Raw genomic sequence first — 25,074 nt, 5'->3', positions numbered from 1 at the left:
TCTGTTCAAAGGACCAGTTGTTATTCACTCAGGAGTATTTCCCCATGGAAAGACTTGGCCGTTTGGTTACGGGGAGTCATCAGATGTCGGAACATTCCTTCATCGCTCGACAGGTTTTATATTCTGACTTTGGGAGGGAGCGGTTTTGACTGCTTGAGTGTTTAGTCTTTGTTGAGGGAGATCGTCAGAATAACAACTTTCCATGTGTATGATGGATCGTCCCTAGTCAACCGAAGCAGGATCTGGAGTGAACCGTCCAAAGATGGCCTGGTGTCTGTCTTTTCCACCGTTCCTTCACCCGTCCATTGGGTGCCGTTACATGTCTACACTCGGGCTCTGGTAAGATCTGTGAAACAGGGGGTTTCGAAAACTGGCATAGTCATGGGTAGCCTCAGCCCCGAGTGAACACCGGTTCCCAATTCTGAGCTTCCTATCTTCATGCTCTTGTGGGTGGGCAATCTTTATTCTTTGGATGAAAGCAGTCGGGGGCATGCAGGCACGCTTGGGGGGTTGAGGAAAGGAGGTAGTCCTCAACCTCACTGCTTCAACCTTTCCATTCTCCTCAGTCACCTGCTTTGCTCATGCTCATCTGCATGCAGTACTACTGCTCCTTATATGAGGTAAATCAGTTGACCAACCTAGCAAAGAGGAATCTGAGGGGGCGGGGCTGCCCAGCAGGGCTGCTGCTAACCCATACTCTGCCTGTGTGGGAATCAGAAAAAAAGTGCCCCTTTTAGGGGGCAGATAGCAGCCCCGTGCTGGAGAAGAGCTGGAGGCAGTTCCTCAGCCCTTCAGCTGCACGCTCTGTGCTCACGTCACATGGCCGCCTGCTCACCACAGGTGCTGATCCACTCCAGCGGGCCTTCCCTGACCCTTCAAGAACTTGTGAGGCTAATGAGGTTCCAGCAGGAACGGGAAAGTCGTGACTGTTGAAGGCGGGTGGGGGCGGTGGGGGGATGGTGGTGGTTCTGGGGCCTGCTCTCAATGGCTAAAGAGGCCATTATACATGAGAGCAAACCTTTTAGCCCAGCCGTTCTCCCAAATGTGAGGTCATTAGTTGACTAATGCGGTGATTCTCAACGTGGACTGATTTTGCCCCTCAGGGGACGTTTGACCATGTCTGGAGACATTTTTGGTTGTCCATCTTGGAAGGGGGGGTGTTGCTCCTGGCATCTGGTAAAGGGAGGTCAGGGATGCTGCTAAGCATCCTGTAGTGTGTAGGACGGCCCGCAACAAAGAATCATCGCCCCCTGAAGGTCCGCGGTGCCAAGGTTGAGAAACCCTGGCCCAGTGCAACCTCGGCTATCCTTTTCTTCTCTTTGTGTTACTCCTCACCACTTGCAAAGTATTTCCTCATCCTCTTAAGACTACGCCCCAGGTCTTGGTTCCCTTTTATGATCTTTAAAAAATTGACTAAGTATAAATATTGTATGATTTATTATTTCTGTCAGGACTTAGATGTGCTGGTTCCCCCTCCCGCCCCCCCCCGCCCTTCCTTATAACATGAGAGAACTCTCTCCACCTCCGCGAGACGCTCAGCTTTCTAGATTTAACGTTTGTGATTGGGACTGTTCGCAAGTGACATCCCCTCCCCTCTTGCTGACTGACGGCTCCTGACCTGTAATAATTTGAGGTTTTGCTGAGGCAGGGATTTGAATCACATGAGCTGCCAGGCTGGTGTGTGGGAGGGAGGCTTTTAGCCAAGTGGGCCTTGCCGACTGGGCACTGAAGATCATATTCTACCTGTCCTCTGGCATCCGGCAGCCTCACTGGATAATCACAATTGTTTCCTTGTTATTAAAAAGAAGTTCGAGGGGCGCCTGGGTGGCTCAGTCAGGTTAAGCGTCCGACTTCAGCTCAGGTTACGATCTCGCGGTCCGTGAGTTCGAGCCCCGCGTCGGGCTCTGGGTTGATGGCTCGGAGCCTGGATCCTGCTTCCGATTCTGTGTCTCCCTCTCTCTCTGCCCCTCCCCCGTTCATGCTCTGTCTCTCTCTGTCTCAAAAATAAATAAACGTTTAAAAAAAAAAAAAACATTTTAAAAAGAAGTTCAACTGTTCGTGCAGAAAGAGGTGTCTGAGTCAGAAAATAGAAACCTCTGTTAGGAAAACCGTATTGCATTTCTGTGTGCCACTGCAGCGCCTTTCCCGTCGCTCACGATTCCATTTTGCACCAACACCGCGTGGAAGGTACTGTGAAGCAGTTTGAGTTCTCAGGGAGAAAGGTGCCATCGAAGGTAAAAAGATTTAAGTGGCAGTATCTAACGGACACATACTTTATGCTTGCATTTTTGTGGGGAGATGTGAGTCATGCATCGGCCCTTTCAGCTACGCTCGCACGCATAGAAAATAACATTGTCAGAAGTGTCGTCCCCCGATACAATGGACAATATGCTATTAGAATTGTATGGCATTGTCCTTGCTGTTTGGAGATAATACCGCTGACATTATTCCCCTCATACATGTGAATGTGGCTGTAGGGAATACGTGACATCTGTGTCTTTCACACAGATTAGCTTATCCCTTGCCTCTTGGAGGGATTGCGATTAGTGGGCCGGCCTCCTGGGGTCACGGCAAGTGCCATGTTTTGGATCACAGTTGTTATCGGACCTTAGTTTTAGGCACAATAGGGAATTAGTAATATTTAGCTCCATGACCTGAAGAGGCAGTGGTTATTTAGACAGCTCCCCAGCGCAGATGGGCTAAAGAAAGGGTAGGCTGAGGCATTCCTACTCAGATTGGCTTTGGGAAGAAGGCAATTGGGTCCCGAGCCTGGGAATGGCTGCCTCCACATTATTGCTTTTTCCGAGTAAACAGGCAATAATATAACTTGCCTTAGCCGTTAGAGTTTACCAAGTGCTTTCACACACCTCATTTCATTTCACCTTCGCTTACCTACGGGACAGATATTCTCATTGTTCCCACTTAATAGATGAGGAAACTGAGGCTCAGAGGGTGATTTGTCACAGGTTTCTCTGCTGGGCTGTAGAGCCTGCCTTATGCTGTTTTTCCTGTAGAAATCAAGTGTGGTTTTTTGGTTTGTTTGTTTTGTTTTTGTTTTGCAAGAGTGCCTGAATTAAAACAGGATATAAATGAATGCAGGGTATATTGTTATAGTTGAGCAAAATAAATGGCCTACTGTTTGCCATTCTACTTATTTCACACATATGCTAAGTAACACGAGTTATTATCGTACTTGTCCAACATGACAGCAAATTCAGAAGAGCTAAGAGGACAGAATGATATAATGGATAGGAATATTGTGTGTTCCTATATCCTGTCTAGTTTGATTGAATTTAAAAATCCTTGATCTTAGGGTTTTTTTTTTTTTTCCATTTTAAGAAAGCTGGTTTCGAAGATGCAAACACATGCAAGGGATTGATTCTCAAAACGTTATCTCAGTACTCGTGCATTTGCACGTTGTAGAAAATTTGTGGAGAGAAATCGTGAACAGAGACACTTCTCCCTGACCCCTTACAAGAATGCACCTTAACAGCCCTCATTTATTACTAAATGGGCAAATCCAAACGGAGGTGCCTTCGGGAAGTCAGAAGAAGCTAGGGGTGGATGGATCTTGCTGCCCAAGTTGCACATTGCTGTCTTAGGTACACCGGAGCTTTGCTAGGGGAGTGCGAACAAACAATTTGCGCTTTTATTTTTATTTGTACGATAAATGTCGACTCAGGATAATCCTGCGTTAGCCCCCTTTCCCCCCACTTTTTGGAGGATATTTGTGGATGTATTCAATGTCTTATGGAGAAGAATCCTCGTGCGATACAGGGATTCTCGATCCCCTAATGGGCAGCGATCCCAAGCTCAGGTTAAGATTCTGCTGCTGTGTGCAGCAGTCTCTCCTCCGTATTCACAAAAGCACACGGTGAGGAAGAATAGCTGGTGTCTAACATTCTGCCGAAAGGATCTACGGGAACCGCCAAGCGACAGGCACTTGCATTGTCTTCCAGAGATCTGCAGAAAGGAAAGGTTTTCACACCAAGAGACAAATCCCTGGAAGGTGCTAGGAACAGCGCGCATGACCCGTGTGGGTTCCTGAGGATTGTTTGCCTACATATATATATTTTTTTATCTGATCCTACGTTCCTGTCTATCTTTGTATTTTCAAATCTACTTTCCCCTTTTATTTATTCTACCTGCTAGAGAAATAACCTTCATGAATCGTTGTATATTCGGCAGGGCCCCCGTCCGCATTTGATACTCGCCTTTTGCTTGCGACTGAGTTCACTGCCAAGAGTGTAGAACGCTTCCCACCCACCTGTGAGTCTTCCCCTCACCACAGTCAGGTCTTGAAGTTTTCCTGTGGTTTTCTTTGGTATCCATCTTCTCCACAAAGCATGTTTAATAAGCAAAGGCAGAGACTGGAAACAATCCTTTCATACCTCCTTCCCTCTACTGCCCTTCCCGGAGCTAGAAGGACCCTGGGCACAAAGCTTATGGGATCAATTACCACGAGCTCCCTGTTAACCTTTTTTTTTTTTTTTTACTCTGTTGTGGGAAGAATAAAGCAATAATTAAAATTAACTGAACAGCTTTTGCTCTATTGAGGCGTTAAATCTTTGTGTAAACACAATCACACTGTGCAAACATAGGTCCTTTCAGCGGGCTGATTCAGACAGCGAAACCGCCGAAGTTTTGAGGTCTCTGGGTCAAGGGCCCGTTTTGACACGGTTGGAAAGGTCACCTGCTCATTTGTGTCTCTGCCGAGCTGCACCGAGTGCCGTGAGCGGGTGGGCTCCCTTGCCCGCCGCCTCAGCACAAAGAGGAGCCGGCTGGCATTCGGCAGATAGCGGGCCGAGCCGAGGGGGCAGGCAATCTGCGCACAAAGCAGGACTGCGGGCGCGCACGGGGCGGGTGGGGAGCGCTTGCGAGCCCCTGGGGCCCAGGCAGTGAGACGGCTCGAATGCGGAGAAAACATCGGTTATAAAATATAAATGTGTTTATTATTACACTGGGCCCATGCTATATAATTTTACACACGCTCATATCCGTGATTTACGGCCGCAGCTCCCTACGGAGGAGAAGCGTGCTAATTTACCCAAATTGATAGGGAGACCTCTGAAATGATCAGAATTGAAGAAGCAGTAACTGAGGGGGGGGGGGGAAGGTCTCCTAAAACCACAGCAACAACAAAAAGTGGCTGCTGTGTCAGAGGCACCCTTTGTTCATTCAGTTAGATAAGCAGAGCTTCGCTTTAATTATTCATGATAATGCCTGCCCTGCAAGGAGCGTGCCTCCCTCGGCACCGCGTCCGGTCCGGTCCGGTCCGGTCCTCGGTGCGGTGAACACCCAACCAGCCTGCCCGGCTTTTCGGGGAGCTGTGTTGTGCTCTCGCCCGCGACAGGTGAGCCGGCTAAAGGTTGGGGGGTTCGGGCACGCCTGCCGCCCCTTTCTGGGGGGTGGGTGCTGAGCGCACTGCAGCGAAGGAGAAAGGCCTAGTGGTCCCAGCCCGGGGTTCCGGGCCGTCCCTCCACTTAGCAGGAAGCGCGCTGGTGCTGTGCCTGCGTCCTTGTCCTGAGTCCTGCAGGTGGGGCTTTGCCCACGGAGGCAGGAGGAGATGTAACCCTGCAAGCGGCCCAGGGGTACCCAGAGAGTAAGGGGCGGACCTGACTTAGAGTCCGGTCTGACTCCAAAGCCCGTTCTCCGGCAGCATTCTCCTGGAATTTCCTAGGAAAGAAGCCAGGAAGAGGCCTGGGAGCAAAGACCCCACCCCGCTTCCACTACAGCCCATCCCATGTGTTGTGCTTTCGGCTCATTTCCTGGTCTCAGCGGCAATTACCCTCATCGTTTCCGACAGCTTTCCAGGGTGTTTTTGTCTGAGCAGGATCTTGGGTTACTTGTTCTGGAGCTCTTCAGAAGGAAAGCACTTTGGGGCAGCATGCGCTCGTTCCAGAGTCCGGGAACACCCATGATTCATACCCCTTGCAGGGGAACTTCAGGTAGACAGCCTGCTGCAATCCCGGGATAACCTGATGGGCCATTTTTACCCGGATGCATGCTTGCTAGGGTGTGGAAGCTGAATGGCCACCCAGTCTTCATAGCAACCCCCCCCGGGGGGCATCCCGGATACACAGCCTTGCCTTTTCCCCTTGTTCAGTCAACATCCGCATCGGGCTGGCACTACTTTCTAAGCATGTTTTGTATTTGTCCACTTCTCTCCATCTCTGCTGCTAGGGGCGATGACATCTGTGTTTCAGCCACTATCTTCTGTCTCTCAGAAGTCCTCTCACATCAGCTCATTTCCCTCAGCAGCCCGTTCTCCATTTTATAGCCAGAATGATACTGTGAGAATTCACATCTGATCATGTTATGGCTCTGCTTAAAAGTTCACAATGGCCACCATTGTGTTAAGGTCCAGATTCTTAAATGTGGCCGCTAAGATCACTGTCCCATAGAAATAAATAAATTATGTGAGCCATGTGTACACTTACATATACATCTTCTGGCAGCTTTGTTTATTTTCATTGGTTTATTTACTTTATTAATTATTCATTTATTAATTAGTTGTACTAATTAATTACTTTAATACTAGACTTTAACTCAATATCGCCAAGCTTTATTTCAACATGTAATCAATATAAACAATTGTTAATGAGCAGTTTTACGTCCTTTTTTTTTTTTTTCCATACTAAGTCTTTGAAATTCAGTGTATATTTTACATTCAAAAGACATGTCAATTCAGACCGCCCACATTTCAAGTGCTCAGGAACCCCATGTGGCTGGTGGCCACCAGATCGGACAGAGCTCATCTTTAAGCCCTGTGGTCTAGCCCTGCCTGATTCTCCAGCCACATTGTGACTCTCTATCCCTGTGGGACGTCTGGGCATCTGGGGTCGGTGTGGGACAGGATGTGGCAGAGGGCTGGAGAAACTCACCCCTGCTAAGGAGTAGAAGACATAGCCCAGTACTGGGCCATCTTCACTTTACAGTTCTACTCTGCGGGGCTCTCAGGCAGCTGGAGGTGTGGGTTAAGGATGAAGCCTTGGCTTTGCTTTTGGCCTTGGGGGGGTTTCCATTTTTGGTTTATCTAAGGCGGTGTCAGGCTAAACAGATGTTTTTTGAGAAAGTGAAGGGAATTAAATGGAAAAACACTGGTAAAGTTGATATGTAGTATTCCTTTCTGAGGAAAATCAACTGCCTGTCCCACACAGAGTCCTTTGGTGGGTAGCACTGTTCTGTGAGCTCAAGGTGGACCTAGGGGAGGAGCAGTGAATTGTAGTCCACACCCTTGGCTTCTAGTCTCAATAGATTACATTCCTTCACTTACTCAGTTTTAAAAAGTTACAACAGCTATTATATGGGTGCATCTAAATATTTTTGACATTCTTTCCAGTTGAAAGATTCACTTTATCAGAAAATATTTTCAAGGGGAATGTAAACATTTATTCTATTTTAATTGCTGGCATTTCGGTAAGAGTCAGAGTGACGCAGTGGTTAATTAAGCCTGTGGACTGAAGGCGCAGCTGCCTGAATTTAAATCTTGACTGGACTGCTTATAAGCTGGAGAACTTGGTGAGTGGTTTTATCCTCTGACCCTCAGTTTTCTCGTCTGTGGAATGGGAATGATGTGTCTCATAGGGCTATTGAGAGGATTAAAGGAGAGAATATACATAAAGCCCTTAGTTTCCTGTAGTGCCCAGCATATAAGGAGAGCTCGCTAAATATTGCCTAATAGCCCATTGCCTCAGGACTTGTAAAACACTATCATTAATTGAGGATGGCTGGATTGGGCCACAGTCTTGGCTCAGGATGGTCATTCAAGGTGCTTTCTCTGAACAGATACATTCATTGTCTAGTTTGTGTATAACAGTTTGTGTCTTTCTCTCTCATTTAGTTTTCTACACTATGTATATATCTGTGAGGAAGGAAAATATAGACATCTCATCATGGTTTGATTCTGTCATCTATATCTCCACTAGAAAAAGCCAAATATATTTTAGTGCATGATACATAAGGCATGGTGAGATATATACCATATTTTATTGGTACACAGGCTTTGGGCTCCCTTTCTATATGTGGTGTTGGGTTTGTGCAGTTGGGTCTAAATTCTTTGGCTTTCTAATCAATGACATGTTGCCGGTTGAGGCACTGAGGCCTGGAGCATTGAATTAAATAAAAGGCCAGCCCCAGGAGGCTTCTGCTTCTAAGACTGGCACACAGATCTCTACCCATCTTGACTGAAAACAGTGACGGCAGGCCCTTTATTCACTAGGAAAGTATGTTCAGGCACTAGGTGTTTTTACGAGCCACCTTGCATAAAGAAGGATTTTTGTTTGGAATATTTTAATAATCACCATGCCTATAACTGCTTTACAATATACAAAGCATTAACACAGATATTATCTCTCGTCATACTTCACAATGGTCCTATAAGGCCAACATCAAAGAAGTGGTCAGCCCCACTTTGCAGAGGAAGAAAGTGAGACTCAAAGAGTTTGTCACTTTCCTAAGATCATATACTAAGTAGTGAGAATGGAGACTAGAACCCAGGTCTCCTGATTGTGAGCCATGTGTGTGCGTGTGTACGTGTGTATGTTCTACTAAATTGTACTTGCACACATGAGACACCATTTACAGGAGCTCAGGTAACCTTTCTGAGTAAAAGAAGTGATTGAGATATGAAATAATGTTTACACTGCAAGTATGGGCCATTTAGGCCTGTATTGTTTTCATTCATCAGTTTCCGTTACCCTTTGAATTATTAAGAACATAAATGAAGCTATTTGTAATAGAAACACAGGCTAGCAGGGGCTTAAAAAGATATCAGATTTTTTGCTCTTTCACATAAAAATCCAGAATCTCAGACGGCTGTACTCTGAGAAGTTGTCAGCAGCCCAAACTCCTTCTGTCCTGTTTGTCCCCCATCCCTAGGGTTTCTGCCCTTCAGGAATTGCCTGTGTCCACACAATTCAAGATGGCTGCCACCAGGCTTGCTTTCCAGGAACCTAGTTTTCATACAGCTATTTTGAAAATGGGAAGGGGAGAGGATGTCCCAACCTTTGAAAGTACAGCTTGAAATTGCACTTGTCACTTGCACTCACATCTCATCAGCCAGAACTTAGTCATATGTCAACAAGTCACTGCAAAGGAGCTGAGAAATAGTCTTTATTCTGGGTAGCAGTGAGCCCAACTAAAATTTGGGGGTTCTCTTATAGAGAAAGGGAAAATGAATATGGAAAGTCACCTGGCCATTGTGCTATGCTCTTTGTCTTAAGAATAGTTCCATTTTAGCTTGTAATGCAGGCATTTGAACATGAAACACTTGAGTTCTGAAAGTCTAAATGTATAATACACTAAGGGAAAAATTTTAGTATATTCTAGTTCATGGCACATTGCAAAATCAAAATAACTTCATGAGAACTAGGTGTCTGTGGAATGCCAAAAGTTTTGAATGGAAACTTAATTTACATTTTGCATTTTATGAGGATAGCCCATTACTGGAATAATATGAAGTGAATGGGAAATTAATAACTTGGGAGAGCAAGCTTAAAGTGTCAGAATAACCACGTCTTAATATCTCTTGCATCACCCCCCCAAAAGGTAAAGGGTAAAGTCACATCGCCTTGACATTTTCCCAGGATGAAAATTAAGTAGAAGAATAAAGAGAAAGTATTTTGTGGCTGTGAGTTTAGCACAGACAAAATCAAGGCTGTTTCAGGTTAGAGGTATGTAGGCTGACAGATTGTGTGGGGGTGTTTCTATATATGTGGGTGTCAATATGTTTGTGCTGAATTGTTTGCAGATTTGGGGGGGATGTCGTGTGTGTGTGTGCGCGCGCGCATGTGTGTGTGTGTGTGTGTGTATGTGTATGTGTGAATATAGATTCCATGGGTGGCTTCAACCATTGGTTTTCTTCCTAATTATTCATATTACAGAGCAGCAGAAAGAGGATGTAGGAGAATCTAGGTTGCGGTGTTTCAAGTAGTTTTGAAGGACTAATAACGTATGCGCATGTTCATCCAGTCAAGTTAGTCGAGGGTCTTTGACCTGTCTTCAGCGTTCTGAGTGTTGGAAACACTAAAGTGAATAAACCTGGTCTCTGTCCATGACGGAACCATTTGGTTTTGTGAGGCCACAGCAGGTAAAAAATTATCCAAGCAATATGATAAGACTCTTTGGAAGGAAGTTATGGGACCAAAGAGGAAGGAGCACCCAACTCTATCAGAGTTGGTCTAGAACCACTTCGCACAGGATATGTTCTTTAAAGTACTAATGCCACGTGTTGGGGGAGGCTCTGAGGCATCAGATATGCAGAGGCATGGGTTCTGACCTCAAGGCAGTCAGTCTCCTGGGGGGATAGCATGTCATCAAGACCCCACAAGGGTCTTGCCATCTCTTCAGCCATTCTTGAAATTCCTCCTTATAAACTCGTCCTTGGCCTCAGCTATGACAAACCACTGTCTCTCATTTCTAGCCTTTGCACATGCTGTTCCTTCCCCCTGAGATGCCTGCCATAATGTTCTTACAGAGTGTTAGGGCTTCCCTCCTCCACATGTCCATGCACACACATTTACCAGATATATCAGGCCTCGTGTTGTTGTATGCATCCACGGAGCCTCCCCACCCGGGAACTCCTCTAATGCAGGGACCCTTTGCTTTTACCTTTAATCTCCAGCACTGTCATTGCTCAGTACATAAGAGACCAATAATTAATGTAGATTGAATCCACCTTGTCACATTAAAGAGGCTGTATTTTCACCCTCAGTGAATGAGACCAGAAGTCTAGACATTTGACTTTGCCTGCTCACCCGTGGACAGAGATGAGGTATTTCAGAGATAATGTGTGTTAGGGGTTTTGAATCTGGAAGGCAAGGTGGTAACAACTTTTGGGGCTGTTAATTTTTGATGGATCACCAATCTGTTAATTCGCAAGCCTTGTATTGATTCCGTATGACGTGCCTGAGCCTGTGCTAGACGCTGCGGATGATGACACAGAAGCAAGTGAGACTCACCTTGCCCCTTTCCTGGACACACATTGGATTCTTAATCCCATTTATTGAATTGGAGGTGTAAGGCATTCCAATGTTAAAAGCACTTTCTATGTAATGTGGGTAGGGAAAGCAGGGCAAGGAATCAAGACGTAAGAAATTAAATATCTCACAGGACATAGTAAATAAATAAGTAGCCAAAGAGTGAAAACTCTGACAAGATTTCAGCTCTCTAAGCGGGAGAAATCCATTAGGCTGGGGTGACATGTGGAAGACAGATTAAATTCTGAGTACAGGACATTCTGGTAAGTGGGACAGGCTGGGGAGGGCTACTCAAGGATGATGGAGAGTGAGGGGTTTATATAAGGAGCAACGGATAGATTAGGGTAGAAAAATAAGTGAGACAGTTTTGTGGACGTCTTTTTTGAGTACATAGGCAGTGGTATGTGAAGAGCATCTCTGTCTTAGGTTGTTATTTGTCAAAATAAGACGCTGAGCTTTCCCTTTGAGTTACCCTTTCCTTATATTTCATATTCAGGTAAGGTACATATTTGGGTTGCCTTAGTTAATGAGGAAATTCAGTCTCTGAAAAACAGTGTTTGATCATCTTGGAAAAGAGTTACACAGACAAATGGATGTTTTAAAGCTTGGCTGCTTTAATATTTACTTCTAAAAATCTCTGGAGAATTAGATCCATGCTTGAATAGTAGCTGGTCCAGGGGAGGGCCCATCTCTTTATCATTTCTATGTAAATTATCCAATTTGTGCTTCTTGAAGACTGATAAACTTACCTGGGTTTTTTTTTCTTTTTAATTTTAGGGCAAATTGCCATATAAAATAATCATATGCTTGGGTCACTTCTCCACCATCTGCATTTATATAATTAGGGAATAACAATTAATATTAACTTTATCTTAATCAGAACAAATTCAGGATGCTGAAACCAATCATTTGCTAGCTTCTCAAATCATATCTGAGGTGGGTTTTGGATTGTCTACTCCCATGGGTTTTCTAGACCATCGATGTATTTCTTTTTTTTTTTTTTTTAATGTTTTTATTTATTTTTGAGACAGAGAGAGAGCATGAGCAGGGAAGGGGCAGAGAGAGAGGGAGACACAGAATCCGAAGCAGGCTCCAGGCTCTGAGCTGTCAGCACAGAGCCTGATGCGGGGCTCAAACTCACAGACTGTGGAATCATGACCTGAGCTGAAGTTGGACGCTTAACCGACTGAGCCACCCAGGCCCCCTGATGTATTTCTTTTCATATTTATCAAATATGTAGCAGAAAGTTAACTTTCATCCTGATAGTAAATGCTTTGGGCTTATATTTTCCAATTTTTATTTAGTAAAAAATTCAGTGTGCTCAGGGATAATAGATGAGGTATCTTCAACTACTGTGTATGTGCCATTGATGGCTACCATGGGTCCTGGGTCTGATGAGACTTGTTTCAGCCTTCCCCACCCTCCCCACCCACCTATACTGGACCTTCACGCACCCCCCGTTTCCATCACTCCCAGGTATAGTCCTCTCACAATGACCTCAGGCCCCCTCAAATCCTCCCCAGGAAGTGTCCAGTAAGCCTACCTTTCCTCAAAGCTGTGCACTCCACATTTGTTCTTTTCCTTACTACTACCCTCCGCGCAGAAGAATCAGTTTCTTGCAGTGCTCGCTGGGAGTTGTACACCTGAGTTGCCCACCTCTGCAATGAACTGTACCTTCGGGGGAAGCGTTCCCACCTGGGACTGGCTTGCTTCTGAGGGCGCCCGTCGGCATTTGGAGATGTCACTTTCTGAGTGGCTTGTTGATAACTTTGGATATTAACTAAACTTGGAACATGTGTGGAGCTAAAGTAACATTTCTTTCTCTTCATTCTTAAAATTACCTTTTTAGGGGGCGCCTGGGTGGCGCAGTCGGTTAAGCGTCCGACTTCAGCCAGGTCACGATCTCGCGGTCCGTGAGTTCGAGCCCCGCGTCAGGCTCTGGGCTGATGGCTCGGAGCCTGGAGCCTGTTTCCGATTCTGTGTCTCCCTCTCTCTCTGCCCCTCCCCCGTTCATGCTCTGTCTCTCTCTGTCCCAAAAATAAATAAAAACGTTGAAAAAAAAAAAAACTAAAAAAAAAAAATTACCTTTTTAGAAGTGATTCAGAAACTAGTAGTTTGGTCACGTGGTGGTCTTAGGCTGTGCCTGCATACATCCTCTGCAATATGATATTTGATATGCACAATCTTCACATTTGAATGCAAAAACGAAAGATTGGCCATGAGCTTAAAATTCATATTTTTAGGCAATCATGTTCCTATCTAAATACATCAAATCGAATTGTGGGAAATTGGCTTACAGAATAGTACCTTTACTACTAAGTGGAAGAAGTCTCCTATAAATTCATTTTCAGTAAATTTACATGGTGTCATCATCTTCACAGGAAAAAAGATAAATGTTTTAACTTTCGTCTTCAAATTCAGTTTCTGTCTAGCTTTTAACTTTTTGTAACTTTGGCAATTACCAAAATATACTTAAGTTTCCAAATTGACATTAAACTTTCTTTGGCTTTATCTCTAAAAAAGCTGATACAAATAATTTTAAAAAATTAAAGCAACAAAGACAAAAAAGAATAAAGCCAAATAAGAAAAAATGCAAAAAAAAAAAAAAATTAACCTCAACGCCAGAAAAGCATGGAGTTTACCTACATAGTCATGCTTATCTGTGTCATGACTTGAGAACATATAACTTTAGGTACGAGTGTTGAAATCTAAATTTTTAAGTGAGTTTACCGTCTTTTGAGAATTACAATAATTCCTATCTTAAGCCTTGTGGGATTTTGTTTTGTTTTTGGGGGGAAGGGTATTAGCCCACTAAAAATATTAGAACACTGCATACATTTCTAATTAAATAAAGATTCAGTTTGACTTTGAGAATATTATGATACCCCTTGGCCTAGGAGAAACACACTATGGTTTCTGAAACACGCGTATTGGAATCATGGGTTGCACATTGAAAAAACTCCAATTGCCAACAGCTATACTTATTCCAGCCTCTGGGATAGTTGCCAGTTTTCATGACCAACATTTCAAACATTCCTCAAACATTCCTCCAACATTTCAAACCAATTCACCAAGAACCTAACACATCCCTCCCAAAGAAACTTTTTGGTCAAAGTTGAGTCATTAAAAATGGAAGCTGGCCCCCAAAGATTTGTTTAATACTGTGTATTTCCTGGCTGTGCTTCGCAAGGTAAAGTGGGTCTGAGAAGTGATGCTTGGGCTCTAGTTTAAATCTCATGGAGAAGCCCTTGCGCCCATAGCCTTCTCTGGCCTCCACGCACCTGCACACTCCCTTCTGATATCCCCATCATCGTGAGAACATCTTCCACGCGTTTGGGACTTTGTAATCGACCAATCACTTTTATATGGTAAATGCCATCGCATCTTGATAACTAGAAGGGAAGTAGGACAGATTTTTTTTTTTCTGTTCCTTCCCTATACAGTTAAAAACAAGTCCCAAAGAAGTTTACTGACTCTACAAGGCCACACTGCTATTAGGCAGCAAAGGTGGTTTTGATGGCTAGTCCTTGTTTCTGATAACAAGTCCATTTTTCTCCAATAGAGCAATGATTCAAGTCTCATCAAGGCATCAAGGCATGGCTACCCTAATGTTTCTACAGAGCCTTAGGGATCCCCTCCTCCACATGTCATTCACACGCATTTATCAAACACATGGGCCTTGTGTTGTTTGTATGCATGCGTGGGACTTCCCCACATGGGAGTCACCTACTACAGAGACCCTGTGCTTTTCTTTAATCTCCAGCAGTGTCATTGCTCGGTACAGATTTGAGCCAACAATTAATGTAGATTGAGTCCAACTTGTCACACGGAAGAGGCTGTATTTTCATCATCCATGAATGAGGCTTTGGTCTAGGTATTTGACCTTGCCTGCTCAGCTGTGGACAGAGATGAGGTGTTTTGGAGATAACGCATGCTAGGGTTCATGGATCTGGAAGGCAAGGTGGTAACAAGCTTTTTTGGACTGAGCGTGGGGAAAAGTTTAGGAAGGCTGAATCCTTATGCTTGAGGTGATGGTGGAGTTTCCACATAGAACATGTATTTTAAACCAGTGCTGTCTAAAATAGAAAGCAAGCCATATATGTATAATTTAAACTTTTCCAGTAGCCACCTTTTTTAAAAAGTGAAAAGGAATAGGTAAAATTAATTTTAATAATAATATTTTACCCCAAACCAATATATCCAAAATACGATCATTTCAACATAAAGTCAATATGGGAAAAATTAATAAGACATATTTTGCATTCTTTTCTAAAACTAAGTCTTTGAAATCCAGTGAGTATTATATATACTTACAGCATATTTAAATCCATATGCTAAATTTTCCACGGTTAAAGCTAAATGTAGTTAGCCCTACCAAAACAAGAGTATATAAATTATGCTTTATCATGGTTCAGTCTTTAACTTTTAATTAAAATTAAATTAGAAGTTCGATTCTTTAAGTCGCCTTAGCCACATTTCAAGGGCTCGTAGCCACATGGGGCTAGTGGCTGGACACCAAGACGTCAGTATTTGTGGGGTTATGTCAGAATTCTTTCTTGCTCCTCTCCACATGCTGAAGTAGGAACCCTGCCTTACGGAGGGTATGGTTTAAATTTTAGGTTATACGTTTTAAACAGCCATTTTAAGGTGGCGATCCAGGCTGTAAGGACTTATCCAGACCTCAGCCAGTTATTGTTTTATTAGTTGTTTCATGAACAAAAGAAAAAAAGAGGAAACGTGTGCTCCGTGCAGTGACCGCTGCTTTATGCAACTTGAACCACTCAGGTCCTAGCGCCTTATAGCTCCTGGGTGAGCAAGTAATGGATGAATGAAAAAACCAACATGGAACATGAACAAATGAGTACACATTTTCTTTCATGGTGTGGTTACAAATGCTTTTCAAGTTCTGGAAAAGAAAGCCTTGGTCTCGTTTTCCAACAATCACCTGACTAAAATTCCTTGGAAAAAGAAAATATTGAAGATTCAGCTGGAATCTAAGAGGAACTCTGAGCCAGTTCTCCAAAGCCGAGTTAATAACAGGGTTTTTCTACTTGCTGCTCATATACCCTGAGAAGGGATTGCCAAGCTGGGGAGTGATGTTTACTGCTTACTCTTTTTCCAGTGTTAAGAAAGCTTAGTGACATTTTCTCTCTCGGTGTCTTTATTCCCCAGGTGGCTTAAATTCTCTGGTGCCGCCGAGTGTGAGGTGAAAGCAATTGATGGGTCTTTGCTGATTTCCTCTTCATGTACTCAGTGGCAATACAAACCCATTACGAAGTATTCTTCCTCCTTTCCATTTTACTTTTTCATTTCCCGATCTGCAAAATTTCAAGTTCCTAATCCAAATTCTAAGGAGCCTAGGACCTTGACATGCCCAGATAACAGAAATCTAGGAACACTTTTTAAAAAGTAAAAAGCGGTAGATAAAATTAGTTTTAACAGAAATCTGGGCGCGTCAAGGTCTTAGTCGCTCTAGGAATTGGATTAGGGACTTGAAAATTTGCAGATCAGGAAATGAATGCAGAAAATTTGCATTAACGATGTTTATTTTCAAGGGACTTTTAACCTGGTATGCAAGATTCAGACATGTTCATATTTTAGTCTACAATCTATATCTTAAAGGCAAATTTAGGGCGCAATACATTTGACATATCACTTATGCTCTCCCAAACACATATTCAGTGAGAACCTTTACAAATGAGTTCCATAAAATGACGCACTTGGCTTCCCAGAGGGGATGTTGCCCAGGAGACTGTGGTCCCAGGTGTGAGCTGAATATTACAGGGAGATTTTCAGGATATGCCTTTCTTTAGGCTCAGGCAGATAGAAAAGAAGAGTGACCTTTGATGGTGAAGGAATACTTAATCCATTGTAGCTCCATACTTTAGTCCCTGGAGTAGAGGATTAGCCAGCAAACAAACATCTTCTACTCTTAGGCCAGTTCAACGTATAGAAAGACAGGGACTGAAATCACACGGGCTGCCCTGCTCCTCTGGGTGCACTCGGTTCTTTGTTGTAGATCAGGATGTCGTATTCGAATACTCACTGTATTCTACAGGATTGAGCCAGGCCCTGCCTTAGTGCTGTTGGTGTCACAGTGAACGAAACAGGTAGCCTGCCCAAAACTTACGTTCTAGTAGGGGAAGCAGGCAGTAAAACACACAAACAGTATGCAATCTAATTTCAAAGTGATTGAGTGGAGAAGGTGACAGAACCTGTTGTTTTATGGAGGACGATGAGGGTAGGTCTCTCTGAGGAGGAGACATTGGAGCAGGGACCTGAATGGCATGAGGGAGCATGTATTCCAGGCAGAGGGTTTAGTAAGTGCAAAGGCCCTGAGATGGGGGTAGGAGATGAGATTAAAAAGGGGCCAGATCACGTGGAGTCTATACGACAGGGCTGCACAGGCTTTTGACCTGGATTCTGAGAATGACAGGAAGCCAGTGCAGCATTTATACTTTAATTTCTTCTTAACCTTGTTTGGGTCAGGAACTTCTTTGGCAGTCTGGTGAAATCTGTAGAAGGTTTCGTAGAATGTTTTCAAATGCACAAAGTAAAATCCAGGGGATGTCAGAGAAACCAATTTATGGCAATATAAAGACCAAAATCCCCTATAAACAACCCACCTGCTCTGATTTATATTTTCAAAGGGTTTGTCTGAGTGTTGTAGGGAGAATGGACTGCAGAGACTGAGTATGGAAGCACCAGGACCAATGGGCTGGGAGCCAAGCTGCTTCCAATTATTCTATGGGGCACTGGTCTCTAAAGTAGGGTGTGCAACATAGTCTTTTTGAGCACAGGAAGAAAAATGCATACCTCCTATTTATATTTAATTTACTCTCATTCTTTTTAGTTTCTATAGTGAATGCATATTTTATAATATCCTAATGTATTAGGACATCAGTAAACTTATATAATTCATGAATAAACCTACTTATATCGGAGATGCATGTTCAAAAGTATTTACGTGCATTGGACCAATCACATTTGATGATCGTGATGTAGAGAGAGTTACTCTGTAAGAAACTAAAAGAAAAAAAAAAAAAGCCATACTGGTTTAGCCCACATTCCATCTCAGAGGCCATTCTGTGGGAGAGCATGAATTCTTGCCATGATTCAACCTTGCTAAATGTCAAGTCCTGTTTCTCAAGCATCCTTAGCTCTCCTTAAGAGCCCTTGTATGGCTATAAATCCATTTACACCTGATTAGACCTACTGTCACCTCTGAGGGAAGCACGTCTCCTGGGGCTAATTTCCAGATAGGAAAGGTAGATCTTGATATTCCCCCTGCAATTCAGGGGGTTCTGACCGAGTCCTCACTTGTGGCCCTGTGAGCTGTGCAGGCCCTGGCACGCTCCCTCGTCCATCCGGTTTGTAGGCCGCCTTCATCCACATACTCCTTCCAGACCTGGGTCCTCGTGTTTTAAACCTCTCTCCATCTTCCTGTCTCATAGAGACCCCTCCCGAACATTTGTGATCACTATTGAGTTGCAGTGAGCTGAGTGGTGGGCATTAGTGCAGGTGCCATACCAGATAGCGTTGGCAAGGGCATGCCATTTTCTGCTTTCTGCCCCGAACTAGTACCTGGAGTGGAACAGGGGGAGAAAGAGAGTGAAAGAGAGGGCAGGATGAAGGAGATAAGCTGATTTTGCATGAGGTCTGCTCCAGTTACAACTGAACGACCCTTTTTTCTTTTTTCCTTCCCTCCTTACTTTCTTTCTCCTTTCCTCCTTCCCTCTGGCCCTTTTCTCTTCCTTTCTGCCTGTCTTTTAGAAAGAAAGCTATTCTTTTACAAAGAAAGAAAGCCAAGCTTTTTATGAAATGCACAGAAATCTTTAGGTAGGCTGTTCGGATGAAAACTAATGCATCGTGGATTATAGATGGTTTGCTCCCTGCCCCTCCGCCCCAACCCCGAGATCAAGCAGTGGGTGCTGGTGTCCAGGGAGGTGTAATCTTGACCATGCAAAGTACTGACAGAGGGTTTTCACGGCTGTCTTTCAAGTAGACATTGGTTTACAGAAGCCGATATGGAACCCAGAAATGAGGCCAGCCTAACCCCGCTATTTCTGAGCCCTAAATAAAGAAGTCTTATTCCCGATTCTTTCAACGTTTTTTTGCTCCTCTGATTTCTGAACTCTGCCCTGTATCAGGCACTGCTCCTTCACTTGGTTGAGTTCTTTCTTGGTTATTTTTAAATTTCGCATTATTGAGCATTTGCAGAAATGGCAGCTTGTAGGTAAATGAATCAGACGCTGGAAAAATAGCTTGATGAGACACAATAATATAACTTGGGTAAACTATCAGGGCACAAAGGGACTTGTTCTGGGTGCAAGCAGGAAACTGTGTTTGGTGATACAATTCAAAGCCAAGTCAAACTATCTGCAGTTTCTGTCTGAACACGGGCGAAAGGGACACTGAAAAGCTACTGGATAGGATAGTTGGTTTGTGCCAGAATTAATTAAAAGTCGACATTATTTTCTAGGAAGTGAATAGATCCTTCATATTATCTGTCAAAATAAAAGGAAACCAAACTATTTTTAAAAATTCACCAAGAGGAAAACCAAACAGTTTGAAATAATAATTTTTAAAAAAAAAATACCCAAAGACATCCATTTGAACCTCCATTTTCTCTCTGTCCTTCCTGTGTCCTTCAAAATGTGGTTGCTTATGATGGATGGGTTAGTTCGATTGCGGGATTGATTTTGGGGACTGGAAGTCTCTGCTTGGTGCTGTAGAATGTCATGGGATTTCCAGATGCCTTGTTGCATTTGGGGTGTGTTTGCTTCCCCTGGGTGCCAGGAAACCCCAATTTTACTTGCATTTGAGGGCCTTGGGGGTGGAGGGCATTGTGAATCTCTAACACCTTTGGTGCCTCGTTCAGATTTCCTTGAAGTAACAGAGCCTGGTTGGTAGTCAATCACATTAAGTGAATGATGCCAACACACCTCTCAAAGAGGGCACACCTCTCCCCAACTAAGGTCTCCAATTTCCCCTTCAGCATTTCACTCATTCAGAGTAGATCTAGAGAACACGCCACTTTTCTGGTGAATTTTCCATCGATATACGGAGAAAATGTTTAGAACTGAAATACACACTACTTTCCAATATTTAGGTTGCCCAGAGTGATTCCAGGCTCAGCTGTCTGGAGCCTGAGCTCTGAAAGTTTTGGGTGACAGCCGTTAGACAGCTTCTGAGAACACAGGTAAACGTGGGAGGAAGAGAAGTTGAAATTGATTGAATACTTACCTCGTGTCAGGTTTCAGGATATGTGTCTTATATTTGACAACATATTTAAACCTCACAACAAACATGGGAAGCTCAGCCCCATTTGACAGAGAAGGACACTGAGGCATAGGGTCTGTAATTAACTCAGCTTCCAGGTGTGTTAACCCCAAAGTTGACTTGATAGCCCCATTCTGCTACCTTCTCTTCAGCAGGTGCAATTTTCTAAAATTTCGGCTTTAAGGATTCAGAAGGTGAACTTTTAACACTGCTCAGTGATTCTTTTTTTTTTTTTTTTTTTCTGGTTTCCAAAACCGAATGGGTTTCCTCCTGTGCTTCTAGCCCTCCTTCATGTCCTCTTGGTTCCCTTTAAAAGAAATGCCTGTGTTTCTCATACCTCTTCTCTATGGGTCTTATAGAGCAGTGGCTCACTGGGGCATCGATTTAATGAAATAAAATTTTCAATCATGTTTGGTTCAATTCTAGGTGATACAAATAAAGAATCGTGAACACTTTGTAGTCCGGTATAAAGGGAAGGAGAAAGGTGAAAGAAGAAAGTGGGTCAAGTATAGTACCTGGGCAATGTCTCCTTAAGCGCTGCCTAGTGAAGGTCTAGCTGTTAAAAATAGAGATATAATGGAGCAGCCATAGGACTACTTGGGCACCTGTGTGTGTATCCTGAAGTTGTGGGTTTGGCAATTTGTAATATTTACCAGTGACGTCAACATCGAGTGTGCTGGGCGCTGTTCTAATTAACATATAATACATATGTGTATTAAGTTATGCTCTTCAAACACTTTGAGGTCCGTGCTGTTATTATCTCTAGAAAGACAGAGGCACAGGCAAGTTTCTTAACTTGCCCCAAGTTAGACAGTTAGGGGCAGCATTGAAAGCTGAACCCTGGAAGGTTGACCTTAGAGCTCATGACCACTGTGCTAACCTACCTGTCAGTTATGAGGGCTCGGTAACTCTCATGATTTCATCGTGTTGTAAAGATTATTTCTTCTTCTTTTTCTTCTTCTTCTTCTTCTTCTTCTTCTTCTTCTTCTTCTTCTTTTTTAATGTTTTATTTATTTTTGAGAGAGAAAGAGAGAGAGAGAGCATGAGCAGGGGAGGGGCAGAGAGAGAGAGAGAGAGAGAGAGAGAGAGGGAGAGGGAGAGGGAGAGGGAGACACAGAATCCAAAGCAGGCTCCAGGTTCTGAGCTGTCAGCACAGAGCCCGATGCAGGGCTCGAACCCACGGACCGTGAGATCATGACCTGAGCCGAAGTCAGATGCTTCACCGACTGAGCCACCCAGGTGCCCCAAGATTATTTTTCTTCGTAATCAGAACCAGCCCACCATACAGTTGGAAGGGTAAATATTTGCCATGTTTGGTGACAGACGTTGATGGGTTAAAAGAAAAGGTCTAGGGAAAAATCGTGTCTTTCTCTTGCATATCCCTCCATCTGTATTTACTGTGCGAAAAGGTCACTTGAGCACAAGAGCTCGAATTTCATACTTATAAGCAGCTTCACTGTGGCTAAAACCTTGCTCTACAAATTGGCTTTAAAAATATTTTGTAATACTCTGTATCTCTCTCTACTATGAAAGCTCTGGAACCATTAAGTTATGGCCTTCTTAAATAGGACTTTGTGACTGTATTTTACATAAATGGCAGGAATCGTCAAGGGATTTCTGTTTTACTCTCAAACTGTAGCCCTTTCTCCTGACTGTCCATCCACTCCCGTTTACTGGAAGGCACAGTGGTTCTGGGAGACCTGAGCTGTTTGCCTTGTCAGTCAGGTCCCTGCCTCCAGTTTGTGGTAGGAGGGAAGAGGAGGGAGAAAGCTAAAAAGGCTGAAATGGTAAATTACTGTAGGTACTGGAGAAAAATAGAATTAGAAGCATTTGCGGTTCGGACGAAAATAGCGCATTTCCTTTCTGCTTGGACAGTGGGGGTCAAAGTGCTCCAGGGAATAGAAAATAAATAAAAATTGATCCCTCACCAGTTGAAGGAAATGCTCTGACTCTGTGAACTGAAATGACAGCTCCAGATTAGAGGATCCTGTGAGACCACTTTTGAAGGTTAAAAACCACAACAGCAACAGCAACAACACCACACCAGGAGACTAAAGAAAATGTGACACAGCGTATTAGGCAATGTAGTCTTTCGAGAATGATTTCTACGGTCCTTTCTCAAGACGGTGGCTAGAGAGCCGAACCTGATCAGGTATGTGGCCATTTTGTTCCCGTTGTTGACCATGGTCGTTCCGTCTCTTCTTGCAGGTGAGAAGCCTTATAAGTGCTCATGGGAAGGGTGTGAATGGCGTTTTGCACGAAGCGATGAGCTCACGAGGCACTACAGGAAACACACAGGTGCAAAGCCCTTTAAATGCAACCACTGCGACAGGTAAAGAAACGAGGAAGCTTCCGGGATGGGGAGGGGAGAAGGTGAGGCGGGTTGGGGGTGGACTGCCCATATGCTTCTGGGGTTATCCCAAGCCTCTGTCCCAGAGACTCAGGCCTGGGAATGCCTTTTACTTGGCCACTGAGAAAACCGAGGAGATAAGGGTGCCTTTCAGGGTAAAATCAAGAGATGATATGGACTCGTGGTCCGGTAACATGGGTAATTAGCGAATGCCAGCTTTGGGCCAGGAATCGTGTTCGTCACTGAATGGCAATAAGACACAGTTCCTACCCTCAAGGAGATGAGGTGGCAGGTGATTTTACTGTAATATGAAAAGTAATAAGCTAGAGAATGGTCACCTGTAGCTGCTCCTTCTGATCTTTTTATTAGCATCAATACCAGTTTCCCTCACGCTTAATAACATGAAAGAATAGAAAGCCTGCCGAACGGAAGGAAGGCTACTCATAAGGCTCTCCTCTGAAGCGTTAGTAGACATGAATTTACCGGAGAGAGTCCCCGTTCTTTGGGGGCCTGAATCACTCGTTCTCCTTTGAAAATAGGGGCTAAAGTCTAAAAGATGGCGAGGCTTTGAGACCTTATCCTATAATTCAGTTTCAAACCTTCAGCATTTGATAGTGGAAGAAAGAGCACGTAGCAACAGATACTTCACAAGTAATAGTATCTGACAGCCTTGGCATTATCAACCAATAAACCCCAAAATGGAGACTCTGCAGGCCAAGGTGAAGGCAGGATTAGGTTTAGACATAATCAAATAATGGGCTTGCATCTGAGCATGTTATCCTTCTAATCCTATTTCTGTGTTTAAAAGGAAGCTTAAGAAAATTAACCATCTTTTTAATGCAATACTAAAGGTCTCAGTTATGATGAGAAAAATGCTCCTAATACGATAAAAGCCCTGAAAGCCTCAGGGTTCCCCAGCCCGCAGGATGTCCGTAGAGGCCTGGCTCTCCGTGGGAGGAAATGCGATCGCTTTCACATCCTGCCTCGCCGCGCCTGTGCTGGCACCTCCCCGCACCAGGCCTTCCTCTGGAGTCGTGTGTGTGTGTGTGTGTGTGTGTGTGTGTGTGTGTGTGTGTTCGCGTGTGCGCGCGCGCGCATGTGTGTGTTTGGAGAGCAGAGCAGTAGTAGCCAGGTCTCATGGGTGGCCGGTTGGCTTGGTGCTCCTTTAAGATGCTTGTAAAGGAGCATTCATGTTTTTCCTCCTTTTTTTCCTTCTTCCTGAAGAGGCTATTTTCCTCTTATCTTCATTCTTTAAGCACTAAATAAAGCCCCCATGCCTCCTGGAGCCCAGAGATAACCTCCCCCCACCAGGGCCGGCCGAGGAAGTCCACTTTATGAAGCTATTGTCCTTCGTTCCCTTGGAGTTCTCTTCTGCTCCCCAAGAACAGAACCTGATTTTTAATTTCTATCCCTTACCGCCAAGGCCTCCTGAATTTATGTGCATTGGCTGCTTTTCTACAGATTATACTTCAGTAATGTTTCTCACTTGACATCTTCCCTCAACTGCCATCTCAAGTTCATTTCTCTCTAGTCCTGGCTGCTAATAAAGAAGCTGCATAGCATGTGGCTCTTTGCCCACAGTTCTCTGAGGGAGAGGATTATATCAACTGGGATGAAGATGAATCCTCTGTGAGCTGTCCAAGTGTGGTGGTAGCAGGCATACACAAAAGACGCCCATCCCTGAAGAGTGGTGTGGCCGTGGCTCAGATTGTGCACTGTGGACTGCATTCATCCTTAGAAATGGATGAACAATTCTTATTGGGAAATGGCCAGAGTTAGTATTCCTCTCTTCAGATCAACTGACTTCTTAAGAAATTTACAACTGTCCAGCAGTCGACATGCTAGGACTAACTCTGACCGGTTGTATGATTTCTGTGGAGAGATAACTTCAAGCCCACTGGGTATTTCAGTGAAGGAGATGTCAGAGATGGGTAATTTGGTTAGTCTTTTGCTTTATTTTCTTCTCCAAAATATATGCTTTCTGGAGCTAGAAATTCACTGGGCAGATGGTACAAGTTCTGTGACACAGTATTTGGGGGAGATTGCGATTTGGGAGAGGTCTGGGTCAAAGTCCCGTGGCATTGGCCAATAGTGCATTCTCAACAATGTCCGGAATAAGGGGTTGGATTCTCATTTAGTGTCTCACGACAGACAGCACCTTATGTTTCAATGGTGGCGATTGTGCTAAGAATAGAGCAGGTCTGGGAGGTGGCATTGGGGGATTGGAGTGGTCCCAAAGCAGATGAAAGGCAAGCCTGGTATGACTGGGGAGCAGGCATTCCTAAAGGACTTTAACCTTCAGAAAAGAGGGCATCTGTAGCCCTTAGCAGGACTGTGAGTCCCGCTGGTACCACAGCGTGGATAAATGTAAGAAACCTCCCTCTTGCTTCTTGTAATTTGAGAAAGCAGACCACTCCATAGGCTAAGCTTGGAATGGGGCTTCCTGTCTGCAAAGCGTGTACC

At 44.1% G+C, this 25,074-nt stretch overlaps 1 protein-coding gene across 3 annotated transcripts in view; it reads left to right on the top strand.

The window, feature by feature from the left end:
• The window catches only part of KLF7 (KLF transcription factor 7), a 91,829-nt gene that overhangs the window by 55,426 nt on the left and 11,329 nt on the right, over positions 1 to 25,074 (top strand). For all 3 annotated transcript variants that reach the window (XM_040476013.1, XM_040476011.1, XM_040476012.1), the window contains exon 3: positions 22,470 to 22,593. In XM_040476013.1, coding sequence (XP_040331947.1) covers positions 22,470 to 22,593 — 124 coding nt within the window. The remainder of the gene's footprint in view (positions 1 to 22,469; positions 22,594 to 25,074) is intronic.

Source organism: Herpailurus yagouaroundi, unplaced genomic scaffold, assembly GCF_014898765.1.
Source record: "Herpailurus yagouaroundi ecotype Mexico unplaced genomic scaffold, PumYag 140, whole genome shotgun sequence".
In the NCBI taxonomy this organism is placed as follows: Eukaryota; Metazoa; Chordata; class Mammalia; order Carnivora; family Felidae; genus Herpailurus; species Herpailurus yagouaroundi.
The sequence above is the reverse complement of the archived record's forward strand: the minus strand, read 5'-3'. Positions and strand labels throughout refer to the sequence as shown.